Source organism: Macrotis lagotis, chromosome 8 (genome assembly GCF_037893015.1).
Source record: "Macrotis lagotis isolate mMagLag1 chromosome 8, bilby.v1.9.chrom.fasta, whole genome shotgun sequence".
In the NCBI taxonomy this organism is placed as follows: Eukaryota; Metazoa; Chordata; class Mammalia; order Peramelemorphia; family Peramelidae; genus Macrotis; species Macrotis lagotis.
The window spans coordinates 107,318,961-107,339,052 of NC_133665.1; the positions used below are offsets into that span (position 1 = coordinate 107,318,961).

Genomic DNA, 20,092 nt, shown 5'->3' on the forward strand with positions numbered 1-20,092 from the left:
GGTAAAACTCATCTTGTATTGGTAAAGCTTTGATTTGCTAATATCTTGAATGAGAACAACCTTTAGTGAATAGTGAGCTCTCTAGAGTCTGGAAGACCTGGATTCAAGGGGTGTGTGTGTGTGTGTGTGTGTGTGTGTGTGTGTGTGTGTACTTGGGCAAGATTGTCTATTTCAATTGGCTGTCCATTAATTTATATTTCATAATTTGTTATGTAACAACAGGTATTCTTCATCTGGTTGATTTTCTTGTGTGGATAGTTAGAATTCCTTGGAGTGAGGGTAGATCTCATTTAGTAGGGCCTATAATATTTCAGGGTTTAATATAATCAGTCATATGCAAATGAGGAGCATCTGGAGGACCTTACCAGCTATAGCAAATCCCTCTTTAATATTGACTCTGCACTGGATAGTCTCCATGGCAGTGCCAAGCATATTTTTTTTTCTTTTTTTAATGCTCTGATTGATGGTAATAATCAGAAGTTCTTAGAACAAAGTGATCTCTTTGGGTTCCAAACTGTCCCATCACTCAAGGAATCTTCTATGATTTAGACACAGGCAAGGGGAGGTACTTTGATTGGAGAGAACCTCTAAAGTGGTGGTATTTTGCTCTACTGAAACAAATCTCCCCCCCCCCCCTTGTTTTTTTGTGAAATAAATGCTTTTTTTCTTTTAATTTTTATTTAAGGCAATGGGGTTAAATGACTTTCCAAGGCCACACAGCTAGGTAATTATTAAGTGTCTGAGGTCAGATTTGAGCTCAGGTCCTCCTGACTCCAGGGCTGGTGCTCTATCCACTAGCTGCCATAGCACATTGATCTTCCATTATATTTAAATATCAAAACTTGCTCAGTCAATCCCCAATTAATGGGCATCTACTTGGTTCTCATTCTTTGTCCCCACATAATACTGCTATAAATATTTTTGTACTATGTGTCCTTTTCTTCTTTGGTCTCTTCAGGTATAGACCTAATTGTGGTTTCATTGGACCAAAGGGGATGCACATTTTTCGGGCAGAGTTCCAAATTGTTTTCCAAAATGATTGAACTACTTTACAATTTTATGAGCAGAGTTTTAATGTACCTGCCTTTCTTCCCACAGTTGCTCCAGCATTTGTCATTTCTCTTAAAAAAAATCAACTTTGCTAATATAATGCATTTGATTGCTTTACTTTGCCTTTCCTTGATTATTTGTGAATTTGAACTTTTTTTTTTTTTACTATGACTATGGATAGCTTGGTTTCTACCTCTGAAAACTGCTTATTCAGATCCTTTGATCTTTTATCAATTGAGGAATTTAGCCCAACTTTCTCATTTCAAAGATGAGAGAATTGAGACCTAGACAGTTAAGTGATTTGCTCAAGTTCATAAGGTAGTAAGTAGTAATCTTGCACTTAGTTTTTTTTTTTTGCAAGGCATTGCTCAAGGTCATATGGTTAAGCAATTATTAAGTGTCTGAGGCCATATTTGAACTCAGGGCCTCCCAACTCCAGGGCTGGTGCTTTCTATCCACTGTGCCACCCAGCTGCCCCTTGCATTAGTTTTTTGTTTTTGTTTTTTTTTTGCAAGGCAATGGGGTTAAGTGGCTTGCCCAAGGCCACACAGCTAGGTAATTATTTAGTGTCTGAGGCTGGATTTGAACTCAGGTACTCCTAACTCCAGGGCCTGTGCTCCACTGTGCCACCTAGCTGAGCTCCAGGAGGGTAGAGACAAAATTGTATGTAAACTTTTTATCTCTCAGTTCTAATGGCAGGTTTTGCATATAGTCCAGTGTCATGGATTTCAAAATGGAAGAGAGCCTAGACATAATGGGGTACAGTTCTCTCATTTTAGAGAGGAAATAGGCTCAACGAAGCAAAATGACTCACTCAAAGTTACAGAGAGAGGATCAGAAGACAGGTCTCCTGACTCTTTATTCAAGTTTCTTTCTATTAGGCTACACTTCCTTTTTTGTTTTTGTTTTTTGCAAGGCAATGGGGTTAAGTGGCTTACCCAAGGCCACACAGCTAGGTAATTATTAAGTGTCTGAGGCCGAATTTGAACTCAGGTACTCCTGACTCTAGGGCCGGTGCTCTATCCACTGCACCACCCTTTTTTCAGGTTTTAATCATAGATTTGCTACTCATTTACTATGTGATGTTGTTCAAGTCCCTTGCCTATTTTGGGCCTTAACTTTCTTTTCTGTAATGATGGAGTTGGGCTAGATGATATCTAAACTTCTTTTCAGCTCTGACACTTATGAGTCTATGTCTCTAAGCTTATTGCCTCCCACTGCTTTAGGTCCTTTGTTTGTTTTGAGAAATCATTGTTTGCTCAGCTGCAACTATACCTCTTCCCTGGGGTTGGGGGGGGGGGCTGGGATCGAGACCAATTGTAAGCTTTCTGACCTTGGCAGGAGGGTGGCCTTAAATTGAGTGCATTAGGGACCTAGGTAATCACCCCTATGCCAAGAATTTCTCCTTTCTCCGAGGACTTTGGAGTTAAAAGGAACCCCATCTCAAGGAAGCTAGGCCATGGAAACAAGTGTCTAGGTGTTTCTTCTACTTATGGTCTAATGATAGAATTCCTGGCCTGAACCTGGCCTGTTCTACTCCTGGAGAGAGCATAAAGACTAGATTTGGGGGTTGGGACATGGGTCTAAGGTTGTGCTGGGACAGTTTGGGAATATGGACTAAAATTGGAGTCAGAGTTAGGGCTGGGATTAGTGCTTGGCTAGGGGTGTTGGATTAATTATAGTTTGGTTAGAGCTAGTTAGAGGGAAAGTTAGGGATGAATTCTTGTGCAGACCTGGGGAACAGGGCTTGAACTTTGATCAGAACTGAGAGTGGGGTAAAGATTATTGTAAGGGCTTGGTATCAGTTTTAAGGCTAGGGTGGGGACGGGAGTAGGACCAGGAGTGGTACTAAATATTCTAGTCTTTAGACTCCATTGTAGTTGAAGCTAGGTTGGGGTTGGGGTTAATGATAAACTTTGGGATGGGGCTGGACAAGACTAGAATCAGGTTCAGGTTTGGGTTGGGGTTTGGTTCCTACCTGACCTTGGGACTAAGGTTGGGTTTAGGCTAGTGTCAATTCTAAGATGGTTTAGGTCTAGGCTCGGGGCAAAGCTGGGACTAGATTGTACAGCCAGTAGGCATTCTTATCCAGGCTGGGATCGGAGAGCTTAATGAAAGCTGACATTACATCAAACACAATCAGGAGTCTCGGTTGATGAAGATCATTCCTGAACACACAAACCCATTAAACCGAGGGGAAAAATATCAATTCTACACACTCTCTGGCAAAAAGAAAATGTGATTTGTTATCTAAAAGGGGTTATAAACACGGCTCTGATGCACTTTCTCTCTGTAATGAAAACAGGGCTGGAAGTGGTGAGATGACTGCAAATTAGTGTATTTGATTTTATTTTCTAAATTTTTAGGTAAACCTTTTTACAAGGACAAGGGCAAGGTTACAAAATTCATGGACTCTGAGCAGTCTCCAAGTTGGTGACCACCAATTATTTCATCCCTCACCTTGATAGCTCCACTTTCTTACTAGTCCAGGGCTTTTGGAGTTATGATTCCAATCTAGACTTTATCATTCAGTCTAGAGCCAGAGTTCATCTCAAAGGACATATCCTACAGCTTAGCAGACCAATTTTTCAAAGTATATTTATTATACTTAAACCTTGTGCAAATACCTTAATAGTAGTGACTTGCATACAGTCAGCTGGGCTAAACACAAAAGTAATACATTTAATTCGACCAAAATTCATTGAGGATCTAAGGTGAAAGCAACTAAATATAGGTGAGGCTATAAATGAAAAAATAATAAGTTTTTGCTCTCAAAAAGCTTAGATTCTATGGATTTTTATCTATTCATGAAAATAAATCCAGTTAAAACTGACTGCTTACTTCCTTAGTTCTCTTCTTTTTGAAAACCCACCACTCTTTAGATTTGGCAGCAGGAGGCCCTGCAAAGGCACTAACCTCATGATAAACTGCTGGCCATGGTCCTGAATCAGCTGATTTCTCTACTGTATGCAGAATGTCTACTCCACCTTGACTTGCGGGGGCTCGAGCTTTTTATAAGATTTGGGTAGGCAGTCATAGTGTTCATGGATTAACAGTTATATTGGCATCCTCCTAAACTGTAGGCATTCCAGAAGACTTGATTTTCAAGAATATCTTTGAAAAAGTTTGCCTATGGAAGGTCAACCCATCTCCCTGGCCCAGGAAGGTGTGTTTTGTCCTCTGTGACTTTGTGTTACCATAGGGAGAAGAAACTGGACTTCTCTACTTTCTGACATGAACCTTTTGCCTCCACCGAGAATGACAGCAGTGTTAAGTAGTTACCTGCTTGGGATAGAGCCAAACTGCCAGTCATGCTAAAGCTCGAATAAAATATCTGCAGTCAGATGAGACAGTGTCAGTCTCTCTCTTTATAGCAGCACCCTTGCCTCCTCTCCCTCCTTCCATTACTGGGGAAAAGGACTTTAGAGAGAAGGATCATAGAAGCTGCCTGAGGGATTTAGGGAGAGGAAGAGTTCAAGGAAAGAGAGTAGGGTTAGGTAGAGTCATAGAGCCTGTGAGACCAAGAGACGACAAAGACAATATGGGCATACATATGAGAGACAGAACTAGAAAGAGAATATAAATAAAAAGAAAGCATCATAAAGTCAGAGAGACAGACATATACACATAGAGATGGAAATGGGGAACTGATTGTGTGGCAAATGGAATTCCCATTAGAAATTCCTGTTAATGAAGTTGATGGAATGTGGGGGTGAAATGGGGCTGTCTGCCAGCAAAGTCGGCTGGTCTGGACCCCCTTATGGACACACACACATGGTGCTCATCTGTTATTCTTCATGGCAATTTTACTAAACCAATGCAGCAGATGGAAACTCATTCTCCTAATACATACCTGTGACCTACTCCACCACCATGTAAATAAATACATGTGCACATAAATAATAAAATATAGACATGCGTAAAAAACCCACAAGAGAGATAGAAGTTCATGAACAATATGCAAATATATGCAAAACATCTGTGCATGCCCACATATATGCAGGGGATCTGGAGATCCCCTGGAGATATGGGAGGGGAGGGGCAGGGGACTACAGAATTGCAGAAGGAGTTGAAGGTTTTCTGTTTCATGGGTGAAAATTTTTAGTTTGAGTGAACTTGTGAGTTCACATGTATGCATGTATATATGTTCATGGGGGAGGAAAGATCTCTGAGAAAAGAAACAGTAATAAACATTTCATGAACCAGAAAATGGCTTATAAAAAGTAATATTGTCAGAGGCCTTCAATGCTGGGTAACTCTCTCTCTCTCTCTCTTGCTCGCTCTCTCTCTCTCTCTCTCTCTCTTGCTCGCTCTCTCTCTCTTTGCTTACCCACCATGATCTCTTGCAGAAACAGAGATGGGACAACATCTCTTTCACTTCTGACTTTGGGTCAGGCCTTCTCTGACCTGAATATTTAGTTAGTCCCCAATTCTTCTGCTATTCTATTTTGCCATAGGGCCAAAGTGCCCAACTCCTATGGTCATTGTGACTTACCTTGTCTCCCTCCAACCCTTTGTCTCCACATATCAGAGGTGAACAGATCTATCTCCTCTGCTGTTATTTCAAACCTTTCCAGAATATTGTGACTCTCTTGATACTGGAAGATTCAACAGTTACTGCTGCATGCCCATGCCTATAGTTAGCAACTCCACCTTAGATAAGATGGAGAAAAATCTTTTTTTTGTGGTTAGTATAAGTGGAGGGAAAGGGTCTGGTTAAGAAAGGACCTTTGTCATTCAGGAAGTAAAGGAGGGGTAGGGAAACATAAATTCAAGTGTCCCATCTGTTTTACTGGGGATAACTCAGATATTCTGAGTATCTGCTTCATTCATTATCTGTGGTTAATGTTTGATCCCAGGCCAGCTCCTCAAGTCTCTCAACACCTTTCTGGGTCTTCCCCATTTCCACGATTGTCATTGTGAGTACATTTTACTGAGTCTGAGCCAGGTTAAATGAGAAAGCTATGATTTGTTCCTGAAAACACATACACAAATGAACTAGATAATTTGTTTCAAAGCCATTGACAATTTTTTTCATAATTTTTAAATTATTGCTATCACTGCATATTACATTTATGAATGAATTTGGGGTTAGAAGGGACCTTTCTGATTGGTTATTTGGGCCAGTCCTCTCATTGTTTGTAACCTAGCTCTTCTGATACCAAATATAGGGTTCCTTCCACCACACCAGAGAGGGCCTCCTTTCTTTTAGAATTTATAAACTGGAATTGACACACTTGCTTGAATCAAAGACAACCAACCTTCCAGAAGTTCATCTTTCTAATAGGAACTCAATTCTTTCTCTCTCTCTCTCTTTTTTTTTGGTCAGGGGAAATTGGAACCAGGATGAGTCAATCACACAAAACCAATTAGTTTCTTTTTTGCAAGGCAATGGGGTTAAGTGGCTTGCCCAAGGTCACACATCTAGGTAATTATTAAGTGTCTGAGGTCAGATTTGAACTCAGGTTCTCCTGACTCCAGGGCCAGTATTCTATCCACTGCACCACCTAGTCACCCCTGAAACCAATCAGATTCCATCCCTAGAAGGTCAGGCTCAGTGTTCAGGCACTGATCACAGTTGTTCCCTTTCAAGGAAAGGGTCCCCAGGGTAACTTCAAGTTCCCCTTGCCAAAGTCTCCCAGTCAGGTCCTTAGGTTTCCACCCCATATGCATCCTTGGGGGAAGGGGAAAAGATGCAAGATGTGCATAGGAATCTAATGGAAACCTGGCTCTCTGCTTGCCAGTCTCATCCACCCTCTCCTGCAGAGGAGACTTGAAAGGAATAGTTCTTTCATTTTCTTCATTTCGAAATTAATATTTTAGCCTAGAGCTGATAAGCCAAGATTGAAAATTAGTGGATGTCCAGGTAGGGGGAAGGATGGGGGAGGGGGCTTATTCCTTGTAAGATGACAGCTGGACTGCAGAGGAAAGAACTCCAGATGGAAATTGGGGTCAGGACAGCCAGGCCCCTTTTAAATATATAATCGGCACCCCTCTAGCCCCATTTATTCTGGGAGGTTATCAGCAGTGATAAAGATTCCTAATAGATCTACTGGGAGCCTCAGAACTGTCTCTGAACAGAAGCTCTAAAGTGCCAGTCAGGGCTTTAGAGCGATCATGGCCCTATACCTTCCTGTGCTCAGCTTTGCTTTCATTTTTGATCACTGAGGAGGTGAAGCTTTTCCTTGCCTCGGAAGGAATATGCATCTGCAAAAACTGGAAGGAAAGTGGTTAGGATCTGTATTGGTAGGCATGTTTCCCCATTGGTACTGCCTGCCCCCAATAACTGGAATGTTCTCCCTTTTCACTTTTGCCTCTTGGGTAGATCAGCTTCCTTTTAAGAATTAGCTCAAATGCTACCTTTTACATATGGGCCTTCCTGATCCCCAAGTTGTTAATGCTTTCCCCATAAAATTACCTTGTATTTATTTTGAATATGTTTCTGAACATGTTCTATACCTTAGTTAGATTGTAAGCTCCTTTAGGTCAGTGATAGATTTATTTTTGGTTTTTATGTCTAGTGTCTCAGTTCTGTCATCTGTGAAATGAGAATAATAGTATCTATATTATCCATCACATGGGGTTGTTGAGTAGCTTAATCAACATTTATTAAGTGCTTACTATATACCAGGCACTATCTCCATTCCCTGATCACTTAGGAAGTTAAGTGAAACCTTAGTTTCCCTCATTTACAAAATGAAGGTGGAAGTGAGAAGGTTCTATGTTGGTAGATGGATATGCTATTGTTGATTTCCATTTGATGAAATGCAATGGAAAAGTATCTCCAAGAACTGAGTCCTCTATCTTGTTTTAACTTAGATATAAGGTTGGAATGTAAGGAAGAGAGTTAGACCCAAAAGGAGGAAGGGCAGACAGATGAGAGGGGTATTTCTCCTTCAGTTACCAGCATAGAATTCTGAATTCAGTCCCTAGTGTGTGTTGGTTGAGAAAGGATTGAAGGGGAGAGGGCTCTTTTTGTAGGTTCTCCCATTTCCTATAACTGTGGTAACTCATAGACCCTCTTTTGGATTGCTTTATCCAGGCACACTGCCTCTGTTTCTGAAATTGCTGGCTGAAGCTGAATGGTCCTTGAGTGGCTGGGGGTTGGCAGCAGGAGGAGGCAGTCAGCAAGGCCGCCATCATCCTCTGCCCTAAATTGTTATTGGTATATTCTGCACCTGTCGCCCATCTGTGGGAAGTGCTGGTCTGAGGGCCAGGTCCCACTAACGAGGATTATAACACTTACTCCAGAACCCAGCTGTTCTGCCAATGTTCAGTAGAGCCTGGTAGGTTAGTACAGGGTTGCAGCCATTAAAACCCCTTCTACCTCCTTTGCATAGAGATTAGGTAAAGAGACTGTAGAGGGAAAGAGTTTTGAATTAGAAGGCAGAAGATCTGCATTCTAATTCTGACTCTACCATTAACTTACTTTGTAACCTTGGACACATTATAGATGATCAAAACTCAAAAGAGATATCAGAAATCAAGTGGCTCATCTTCATTTTACTGATGGAGAATCTGAGAACAGGGGTGGGGAAGGCACCTAAAGAATTTACAGTTAGAAGGCACCTAAGAGGTCACATTCTTCTCCAATTTTACAGATAAGGAAACTGAAATCCAGAGAGAGAGAAAGGAACCTGACAAAGTTCACACCCAGTAAGCAGCAGATGAGGGACAAAATTCTTCCTTGCTGCTATGGTTTTTCTAAAGTTGAGAAGTAGAGTCTTTGGGGTTGATCACTACCTCCTAATACTTGGACCTGCCATATTGTTTTCCTGTTCCTACCCCTAATGAGGAATTGTTCTTTTGATGACTCCTCTGCAGTTAGAAATTTTCCTGTTGGGGCAACTAGGTGGCGCAGTGGATAGAGCACCAGCCCTGGAGTCAGGAGTACCTGGGTTCAAATCTGATCTCAGACACTTAATAATTACCTAGCTGTGTGGCCTTAGGCAAGCCACTTAACCCCATTGCCTTGCAAAAAAACAAACAAATAAAAAAAAAAACCTTTCCTGTCCCAGATCTCACCCATAGCGACCTCTTCAAGTAACAACTTATTTCATGGATGCGGAGTCACCTAAATGATGATTTTTCAATCCTAGATATTACAGGAGCTCTCTGGGGATGATGTGTTCCCACTTCACTAATGGTGAGACTTTTAAGAGGAGAGAGAAGGCTATTGTGAGAGAGGCTTATGGTTCAGAATGTGATCTTGTGATTTGGTCAGACTGCACTGTCATAATGTGTTTAATTCTGGATATCATATTTTAGGGAAAACATGGATAAAGTGAAGCTTGTTGGAAGGATGGCAGCAGACTGGGGAGCGACCTGGAGGCTGTGTCATATAAGGAGAGATTGAAGGAACAGGAGATGCTAAGTCTGTATAAGAGAAAACAGAGGGGAAATAGGACCCATGCCTTTCTATATTTGAAGGACTGTCATGTAAAAAAGGGATTAGCTTTGTTCTGCTCACTCCTGGGGCAGAACCAGAGGCAGGAACCAAAGAGTGGAGTCTGACTCCATTTAAGAACAGATATTAACCCTTGTTCTTAGCCAGGGACCAAGAAGCCTTAGCTTAGTACAAAGAAAAATATACCACTGTTTAGAGATGTTCATGAAAGCATGAATGGGATAACTTTGAGATGTAGTAAGTTTCTTGTTGGTGGAGATTTTTGAGTAGAAGCTATAAGGGAGTTTGTGGGGCATTCTGTGGTCTAGGCTCCTATTCAAGTACTAAGTGTGAGTTGGATTGGAGGCCTCTTCCAACTGAGAAACTTGGCTCTTTTAACTCCAATTCTTTTTTCAATTGATAATTTTATTTTTCAATTATATGTTATGAAAGTTTTTAACATTCATTCACATGCATATGCATATTTTTAAGTTACATAATTTCCTTCCACCCTCCCTTCCAACCCCTCCTCTCAGTGGTGAACAATCTAGTGAATATGGTACATACACATTTATGTTTAACATGTTTACAGATTAGTCATTAGTCATTTAGCAGCAAAATGAGTCATATATATATATACATATATATATATATATCTATGAGAAATTTTTTAAAAAGTGAATATAGTGTCCATTCAGATTCTGTAGGGTTTTTGTTTGTTTTGTTTTTCTTCCTCTAGAAATGGATAGCATTATCCATAGCAAGTCTTCTAGGGTATCCTAGCTCACTGAACTGCTGAGAGGAGCTGTATCCATCAAGGTGAATCAACTCACAATTTAGTCCCAATTCTTTTTTTCGTTGTTTTTTTGTTTTTGCAAGGCAATGGGGTTAAGTGATTTGCCCAAGCTCACACAGTTAGGCAATCATTAAGTGTCTGAGGCTGGATTTGAACTCAGGTCCTCCTGTCTCCAGGGTTGGTGCTCTACCCACTGCATTACCTAGCTATCGTTTAACCACAATTAACCACACAGCTAAGGCTTATTAAGATGTTGTTGAGTGGCTGGAAGAAAATCCCTGACACCCCAGCTCCACTGGAAATCACTTCTGCACCAGGGCTGGCTGGAGACAGCCTTGACCTGTCTCCCAGCTGCCCACCTGCACTCTGTTCCTTCCTTCTACCCCCAAGCCTTCCCAGTAGCCCATCTGCAGCTCCTGAGCCTGGCTCTGATAGTTAATGGCTTCACTATTTGTGCTAATGCATTGTGTTGAAGCTTTGGCAGTTGGTGCCATTCACCTGGAATCAGAGCTAGCCCTTGGCCCTAAGCTTTGGTGGCACTAGGCAGGAGGAAGTTGAAGCCCCCCTCCCAAGAGAGAAAGAGGGGGACATACATACAGACTGGGAGTTTGAACCAGCAGACAGCCAGAGACCTCTGGGCAAGCCAGATGGGAGATCAGCAGATGGTTGTGACTGAAGTTTGGAACCCTGGCCATGCCTGTTTACTCCCTATTAAGTCTGCTATAGTCAGTCTTACTCTCACTTGTTCCTGGATCTCTAAGGGAAACATGATGATGATGCCCAGACCAGATCTCATCCTGCCCCCAGCAACATTCCCATAAAAGGGCCACTTGTCACACTTATTCTCATCTTCACCCACCCAGACTTAACCCAGACATGAACAGACATACCCACACACATACATACATACAGATAAAAAAAATCTATATACACAGACAGAAAAGCAAAAGCATGGAAAAGAGACAACAGCGCATTTGTATGGCTATGGATATGTATACAGATAACTGTATACAGATCCAATTCACCATGGAAGCACAGAGGAGAAAAGACCTTTAGAACTAGAAGGGACTGTTGACATCACCTAGTCCAGACCCCTCATATGACAAATGAGGAAGCTGAGGCTAAACAGGGCTAAATGCCTTGCTTAAGGATATATATATATATATGTATATGTAGCATGTCTCAAAACTGGGTTTTGAACCTAGATAGTCTGACAATGTTCCTTGTTTTTTTTTTTTGGTAAGGCAGTGGGGTTAAGTGACTTGCCCAAATTCATAGAGCCAGTATCTAAGGTTGGATTTGAACTCAGGTCCTCCTGACTCCAGAGCTAGTGCTGTATCTTTTGTGTCACCCAGTTGCCTCTAGAGTGTTCTACAATTGAATGGAAAGTAAATGGAATAGGATCTTCAAACACTTCCTCCACTTTCTTGTTTTAGATCTGAGACCAGGCTTGGGTCCTGAAGTTTGATTTGGGGTTAAGGGGAAGGAAAGAGGGGTGGGACTAGATTTGGGATTGACTTGAGTGAGAATGCTGGGTTAGAATATGATGGAAAAAGTAAAAATCCAGAAAAATAATGTTTTGATAGAGTCACAAAAATCTTCCACATGATATTATGAGCACAACTGATTTTCACCTGAGGTTGTCATTGTTCTTTCTGGTTTGGGAGAGAGCTGGAGAACCTCCTGAGGTCAGTCAAGAGCATGGCAGGTAGGGATGCTGGAGAGGGGTCTGCTAGGTTAGCACTTGCTTATTCAGTCCCTACCTCACCTCTATGGGAGGGGGCTGAAAGTGGTCTCCAGAATTGGTGATAGGATCCTCTGTCCCTGAGGATATCTGTGTCTCCCATACCACCTTCAGACTTTCATTCACTTTCATCTCCCCATAGTGGGCTCTTCTTTATTTCTTTAAACTTTACCCATTATTCACGGTTCTGCTAAAATGCCACCTGCTTTAGGGAGTCTTTTGTGACTTTTTTCCAGCCCACAAGGATCTCTTCTTCCTCTTACCTCCCACAACCCTGAATAAGTCACATTTCTCATGCTTGCCCTGCTATTGTGTATGTGAGTGCATGTGTGTGTGTGTGTGTGTGTGTGTGTATGTGCACAAGTACACGTGTATGTATATATATACATATATATGTATATATATATGTATATATATATATATATATATATATATATATATATATATATATGCTTTGGTTCTCCAAACAGATGATTCCCAAGACATTTGAGAGGAATAAATGAATGAATCTATGTTTTTGCCTTCTCTCAAACAGTCCAATCAATCAATCAGCATACTTTTCCAATTGTGAATATCATCAAAAAAGTCAGGTTGACTGCACAGCATGGGAAAGGGAGTAAAAGCTGACAGAAAAATGGTAAGATGAGGCCAGAGTGTGAAAGGCTTTAAAAACTAAACAGAGGAGTTATTATGTTTGATACCAAAGGCATTAAGAAGCCAAGGCAGTTTACTGAGCAGGGGAGTGACATTTGGACAGGCATTTCAGGAAAATCACTTTGTCTTCTAGGTGGAGGATAAATCAGAGAGGAGAGGGACTTGAGTAGGAAGTCCAATTTGGAAGGTACTATTCAGGTGGCAGGTGATCAGAAAACAAATTAGGGTAGTGGTCATGTGAGCAGAGAGAAGGGGACAAATGCAGAAAATATTGTGGAGGCACAGATTTGACAACAGATTGTGGGATGAAGGAGGGTGAGGAATTCAGAATAATTTTGAACTTGTGTATCTGGGTGACTGGAAGTATGGTGGGACTTTGGAAAGGAATAGGGAAATTTGGAAGGGAAGGAGGCTTTGGGGAAAAGAAAATAAGTTCTGTTTGAACATGTTGAATGTGAGATGTCTATAGGTCACTTCAGTTTGAAAAATCCAAACTCAAGCTCAAACCTTATTTCTTCCAGTAAGCATTCCTGATTAACCCCACTTGGTTGATCTTTGCTCTTCCTGGAGGAGAAGGATGCTATTTTCATTGATACTATCTCCTCCCCTGTGAGTCTTTGCTACTGAGACTTTGAGGACAAAATCCTCTAGGTATCCCATATAACAAAGTCCGCCCCCCCCAGCTTTGATGTTCTAGATTATTCGTTCTAAAGTCTTTCCAGTCTCTGACCTTCTATATTGTAAAGTCTGTCCCCCAGTTTTGCCATTTTATATTTTAAGGTCCCTTTCATTCAAAATTCTAATATTTGATGATAACATTGTTTCATTGATGATAATATTGTTTTTTCTTTTTAATATAAACAGAACCTATTTTAAAAATGAATTTTATTGATAGCTTTTGTTTCTACATCACCTTTGTTTCTAAATATATCCTTTCCCTTGCCCCCACCCAGTGAGGGGTCCCTTGTAATTAGGAATAGAAAAAAAAGGGAGAGGTGAGAAAGCATTCCAGAAACCTATCAACATATCTGACAGTATATGCAGTGTTCCACACTCATAGTCCCCCACTTCTGCAAAGAAGAGAAGAAAGTAGATCAGGTCAACCATAGTAAGAATCACAGACCTACAGCTGGAAGAGATCTCAGAGACCACATCAACTCCATCATTTAACAGATGAAAAAGCTGAGATCCAGGAAGGCTAAGTGATTTGTTCAGCTCTACACAGGTAATAAATTTTAAAGATGAAATTTGAATCCAGAATCTTTGAACCTACAGTCAGTGTGCCCTTTCTCCTGTTTATGTTCTTCTCTGGGAATAAGCTTGAATATACCACATATAGTTTCTCTCTTTCTCTTTCTTTCCTTTCTTTTTCTTAGAAATATGGTGCAAAACCATGTGGTCAGTGATGAGAGTTCTTGAGGATTTAGGAAATCTTATCTTTCTGGAGGAATGTCAAGAGTTCCTGGAGAGTTTGGGGACCTATTCTTCTAGAAAGAGGATGAATGAGTTCCTGGGTAGCTTCAGTCACTTGGGAAGAATTGGGTAAGCAGTTTCTCTGGAGGAGCCCAAGATTTTAGGGTAACACCATAAATTTGGAGGCTTATATGTTTCCCTGGAATGTCAAGGGACTGCAGCTCCATGATGGGTTTTATTCTAATGAAAGCCCACATCATAGAGAACTGCTTTTAGTCTGAAGGGCTCTGTGTGTGTTTTTACATATCTACATGTGTACATGTGTGTATGTGCATGTATCTGTGAGTATTTTATGTGTTTTTTGTTCCTTTTCTATTTTTTTTTAGATTTTTTTTAATTGGCTTGCCCAAGGTCACACAGTTAGGTAATTATTAAGTGTCTGAGACTGGATTTGAACCCAGGTACTCCTGACTCCAGGGCCGGTGCTTTATCCACTACGCCACCTAGCTGCCCCTTTCCTTTATCCACTACGCCACCTAGCCACCCCTTTCCTTTTCTATTTGTTGAAAATCTGTTCTGGTACATATTATCCTTGGTATTCAAAAGAAACTGGGAACCCTTTTGCCTATGTTGGTGAAGACCTAGATGAGAGCTATATTTGAGTCATAGTTGGAGATTTTCCATAAGAGATTTTGAGTAGGGTAAATTGAGACAAAGAGAGATAATTTTTGAGACTGTTTCCCAAGGCTGGATCCAGTCCATGTAAGCCTAAAGCTTGGGGTGCTAAGCCATGGAAGTTCTTAACTTTGGTTCCATGAATTTGTTCAAAAATTTTTTATAATTGTTTTTCAATATAATTGTTTTCCATTGTTATCTTATGTATTTTGTTTTGCACACTTAAAAAGATTATTCTGAGCTGGTGTTGCATTGGATAAGGTACTGGACTTGGAGTTAGGAAGATGTGAGTTAAAAATCTAGTCTCTGTTACCTACTGATTATGTGACCCTGGGCATTTAACTTCTGTTTGCCTCAGTTTCTTCATCTATGAGGATAATTTTATAAATACACACACACACACACACACACACACACACACACACACACACACACAGTGTCTGGTATCAAGTAGTTCCTAAATAAATGCTTATTTTCTTCCCTTCCCTTCCCCCTAAGTGATCCATAGCTTTCACCAGATTGTCAAAAAGGACAATGATAGAAAAATGTTAAGAAGCTCTGCATTTGGGTCTTAACCTCCTACCCAAACTATGAGTTCTCTAAAGGCAGAGATGGTAGCTTATCTAAACAGTATCTTTTCTAGCTCTCCCCTCACATAGTTCTTTAATGGAGGCTGAATTAATTTGTCAGGTAGTCCAGTTCTTCTTCTTGAGCCCCTCTGTTTGTATGAGGACCAGCTTTTCCCAGGGTCTTTTAAATGCCCACATTCCCTGAGGCTGCAGGAGGTGGCCCAGGGGCCTGGGCTTGTGGATTTTTAAGAGTCAAGAATTAGTAGGAACTACTGATTGCTGGGATATTTAGAAGAAACTGACATTTATTATAGTCAGAAGATATGGGGTTGGAAAGCATTTTAACAAGCAACTAACTATCCCACCTTCCTGATTTTACAAATAAAGAAACTGAGACCTTGGAAGAAGAAGCTCCTTGCTCAAGGTCATACATGGAATAGTAGGGAAGGTTACTTCTTGACTCAGATTTTCTAACTCCAAATCCAAGTATTTTTCGACTATATCAAGATGAGAGAAATCTGAGGGGACAGAAAAAATGAGGCCTGAGAAGGGATCTTAGCTGAGTCTGGGGGGGGGGGGGGAGATCAGGCTACTTATTCCTAAATTCACTAATTAAGAGTTTAACAAGGCCTCCTTACTTCATACTGTATAGATGCTTCGCTACTTAGTGCTATTCTGGGCCCCCTTCTTCTCTTTCTTATTACATTCCCTTTCCCTGCATCCCCCAAAGCTTCAACTCTGACAAATAGTCTTTTATTTGAAGAGTTTTTAGAGAATTTTTTGGTCTGGGAGTAAAGGGAGAGAAACAAACATACAAAAAGTATTAGGGTGATTTCCAGGCTTTTTCTGTTCTGTCTTCTACACTCTCCAAAATTCATCACTTTCCCTTTTGACCCACAGCCTGAAATTCAATTCTATTCAATAAATGTTTCTTTGTGCTAGAGACTGGGGGTGTTAAGAATCTTAGTTTATATTCTTCATGTGCTACAATATTTAAAAAGATTTCATATTTGTATCCTCAGAACAGCACAGTGTCTAACACATCTTAGGCACTTAACAAAAATTTATTGACTGACAGATTAAATACTATGTAGTATGACAAGGAGGCAAGAAAGTAACTATTCTCTAGTGAGAGATTCACTTAGATTAAAAGCTCTTTTAATGTTCGAACTTAAAGGACTTTTGAGGGACCATAGACCTTTGTATGAATTATTTCAGGTTCCTAGGAACCCTTTATTTTCCTCCTTGGTCCCATCACTTAATCCCTATCTCCTCTTTCTATCTATCCCTTCTTTCAACTCAGGACCAAGATGAAGCTGGATGTATTCTTACTGAACCCTCTTGCAGTGACTGTGGATCAACCAGGGATATTGTCTAGCCTGAAAACACGACTACCATTACTTTTACTGGGAAGATGGCCCCTGATTTCCAAACAACTGTTTTATAAATGAACTTTTGGAACTTGGCTCTGCTAAGTTGGGCAGGATCTTCACTATTCTAAGAGTCTTTTTGGCTACTGGACTATCAATGATCAAACTGCCACATCCTCAGCAAGACCCAGACACAGGGTTAAGTTGACTTTCCTGAACCTTGAAAGGAAAATAGTTTTCCCCCTACCTTTTGTGTATCTGTTATAATTTCCTAGGCAGAATGCTAGACTCCCTGCAGAGCTTCACTGGGGCCCTGATTACAAAGTCAAATGCAATTGTTATAATAGTAGCCTCCTTGCCAATCCCTTTCCTCCTGAGGGAGAGGGTCATGTGGGCAGCGGGGGAGAGGTAAGATAGAGGCTGGGTTGTTAAGGCCCCTGGGAGATATTCTGAAATAGAGAATGGATGTGACAGAACAAGTCCCTGTCCTCAGATACCTGCTCCTACAACATAGATGCATAAAATCAAGATCTCAGAAAATTCTGGGAATTTTCCAGAGCAATTCTCAGAGAATTTCCACTGGGACAGTAGAAAGAGCACTGATTCCAGGGTCAGTAGATCTAAGTTCTAATCCTGTCTCTAACCTTTCTGTGGTCTCAGTTTTCTCAGCTGTAAAATGAAGGGGTTGGGTTAGATGAGTACCCTTCCAGCTTTGGAGCTATGATGCTAAGTGACACATACAACTCTGAACTTGAGACTTTTCCCACTGTACTGGGATCTAAATTGATGTAAAGTGAAGAATTTTTTTTTTTGTATTGATGTAAAGTGAAGACTTTTTTTTGTAATCTCAGTTATATAATCTGATTTATCACCATAGTGTGTTTCATAAGGGTTGATGTTAAATTGGTAATCCAGTGTGGAATTGGGGAAATGTAATATAATGGAAGATGTATTATATAGGTGGTGTAGTAGATAGAGATTTGGGCTTGACGTCAGGAAGACTTGAGCTCAAATCCAGCCTCAGATATTTACTATCTGTATGACCCTGAACAAGAACCCTATTTACCTCAATTTTCTCATCTGTAAAATGAACTAGAAAAAGAAATGGCAAAACCCCTCCAATATCTTTTCCAAGAAAACCCTGAATGGGATCATAAAAACTTGGATATGATGGTGGAAATTACTGAAAAACAACAACAAATTACAGCCCTACCATGTGGGGTACTATATGGAGTGAATCTTGCAGCTCTTATCAGATTGAGATGGGGTCCTTGACATCTCAAGGTAACATCAAAGCCCTGATACACAGGGCTCATAGACTCCAAACACAAGTAGATACCTTCTAGTCACAGATTTAGCAAAATTTCCAAAGGATCCTTTAATGTGGAATGGAGCAAAGGTTGGGATGAACTCTTTAATCCAAGCCTCCAGCTACCTGCATAGAAGGGACTTGCCATAGAGACAAGCTCAGAGAAGGCTTGGTTGCTGAGGGTAAAAGAGGCTGGAGTCAGAGAGCATGGAGCCTAATGAGTCAGGTTATTTAATGTGATTTCTTTAGAAATGTTTTTTTTAAACACCCTCAGGATGTTAGGGGAACCTGAGTGGGGGGTTCCACTCCTTCCCCATTTCCTCAGCATGTGGTCTGGCCTCCATGTGCCAAACTTAGGGGAGGACATGAACAAGAGTCACATGGGATGGGCAGGTGGTCTTGGAAGGGCTTGGACCTACATTCTTGGAGAGAGTACTCACATGAATGGGATTGTGTTTGAATACATGTGAATGTCTAAATACAGCTAATAAATAAATGGTAGAAAAACTCCACTTTGGGCTGTAGGGATTGATTTTGTGATAAATCAAGTATTAACAAACACAGACATTAGTAACAAACTCTGTGTGTGTGTGTGTGTGTGTGTGTGTTTATGCAGTTTGCAAACCTTTTCAGAAAATACATGTGCCATGCCTTTTCTGGCCCATTCTGGAAATTATCAGTGGACACAACTCAGGACCACAGGGCTAAGTTAACCCCCTTAGACCTCTTTCTAGAGTTTACCTGTGCTCCCTTCATTTGTGTTGGTCTCCACAAGGACCTTAACTTGCTAGTGCTTAGTTATCCCTTGAGGTTGGAAAAAAGTGAAACTAGATCTCTGAAAATATTTGGGAACCAGAGGAGTATGAATTGAGTTTGGGGGCAACAAAGTTCTTGCTTACCTTGATGTTGTCTTGCCAACGATGGGCTTTCTGGAATCTTTCTGCAGCATCAGCCAGTCTCTGAGAGTGAAAGGACAAAGGCAATGAATGGTCAGACAGATGAGACAAGAGGCACCAACTGTGCCCACAAGGCTTGACACAAGACCTTCCTCTGTTGAATGATGTGCAAAGTAGTTATAATGATAATAACAAGCATTTTCTTACTAATATGATCTCATTTTATTCTCACAAACCCTGGAAGGTAGGAGTTATTATTATTATTTTTATTTTGTAGATGAGGAAATGAGATAGTGGTTAAGTGACTTGTCTAGGGTCATACAGATAGTTGGTATCTGAGTTAGACCTTTCTGAGTCCAGGTCTGGTGCTCTAGCCTCTGTGGCATTTATGGAATCTGGAAGATTGTATTGGCTGTACTCCTCCCTTCTCTTCCTAGATGCTCACTCTTTCTCTTTTACCTCTCTCCCAAAGTTTTTCATGGGGAATTTATAATGATATGAGTGCCCAGACAAGGGAAGCTGCCCAACTCTGTACAAACACAACTAGAATAATCTCCATGGGGTTTTGGGCTCATTTTGTCCCTCAGTCTGCCCTTTCAACCTCCCCCCAATAGTCCCTTTGTCTACTATGCCTTAGACCTGGGATTCCCCTACCCTCCGGGAAGCTTAGGACCAAGAGTGTATGACAGAGTTCAAGGCTACATTCTCCATTGGAGTTCCCCTCCCCATCTCAAACTCTGTTGTAGAGTTTCCCCCTTCTTCAAGGTTCCCTCCATTCCAGGTATCACTCTCTATGAAGTCTTCAATTTTTCACCCACACCTTTCATCCCAAATTGGTGATTGAGCTCTCCAAAAATTTTTCATAGCACTTTGTCCTGGTTTTCTCCTTCTCACTTAAATTCTCCTTTGTATCACAATTCATTGTTTTATGTTTTTATCTACTTGCAATCTCCAGCAAAAAAAAAGACTATACACTAGTTGAGAGTAGAGGTTGTGTCATATCTATATATGTTTCTTTTTACCTTTAGTTCATAGCACAGGTCCTTGGAGAGAATAAAACTAAATAAATGTTGAAGAGTTGACTGGGAAACACAGCCTTGACCCTGAATTCTCTTCAGTCCCTCCTCCTTTATATAACATCACACACAGCTGTCATTTAGACGGTTAAGAAGGCACTTTCCTTCTGTTTGAGCAATCTTGTGGTTCAGATCAGCAAATTACAGGTAGATA

The 20,092-nt window shown here is 40.8% G+C and overlaps 1 protein-coding gene across 3 annotated transcripts in view; it reads right to left on the reverse strand.

Moving 5' to 3' along the window:
- The window catches only part of CACNA2D2 (calcium voltage-gated channel auxiliary subunit alpha2delta 2), a 417,883-nt gene that overhangs the window by 61,475 nt on the left and 336,316 nt on the right, over nucleotides 1-20,092 (reverse strand). For all 3 annotated transcript variants that reach the window (XM_074198039.1, XM_074198038.1, XM_074198037.1), the window contains one exon: nucleotides 18,866-18,925. In XM_074198039.1, the coding sequence (XP_074054140.1) occupies nucleotides 18,866-18,925 (60 nt within the window). The remainder of the gene's footprint in view (nucleotides 1-18,865; nucleotides 18,926-20,092) is intronic.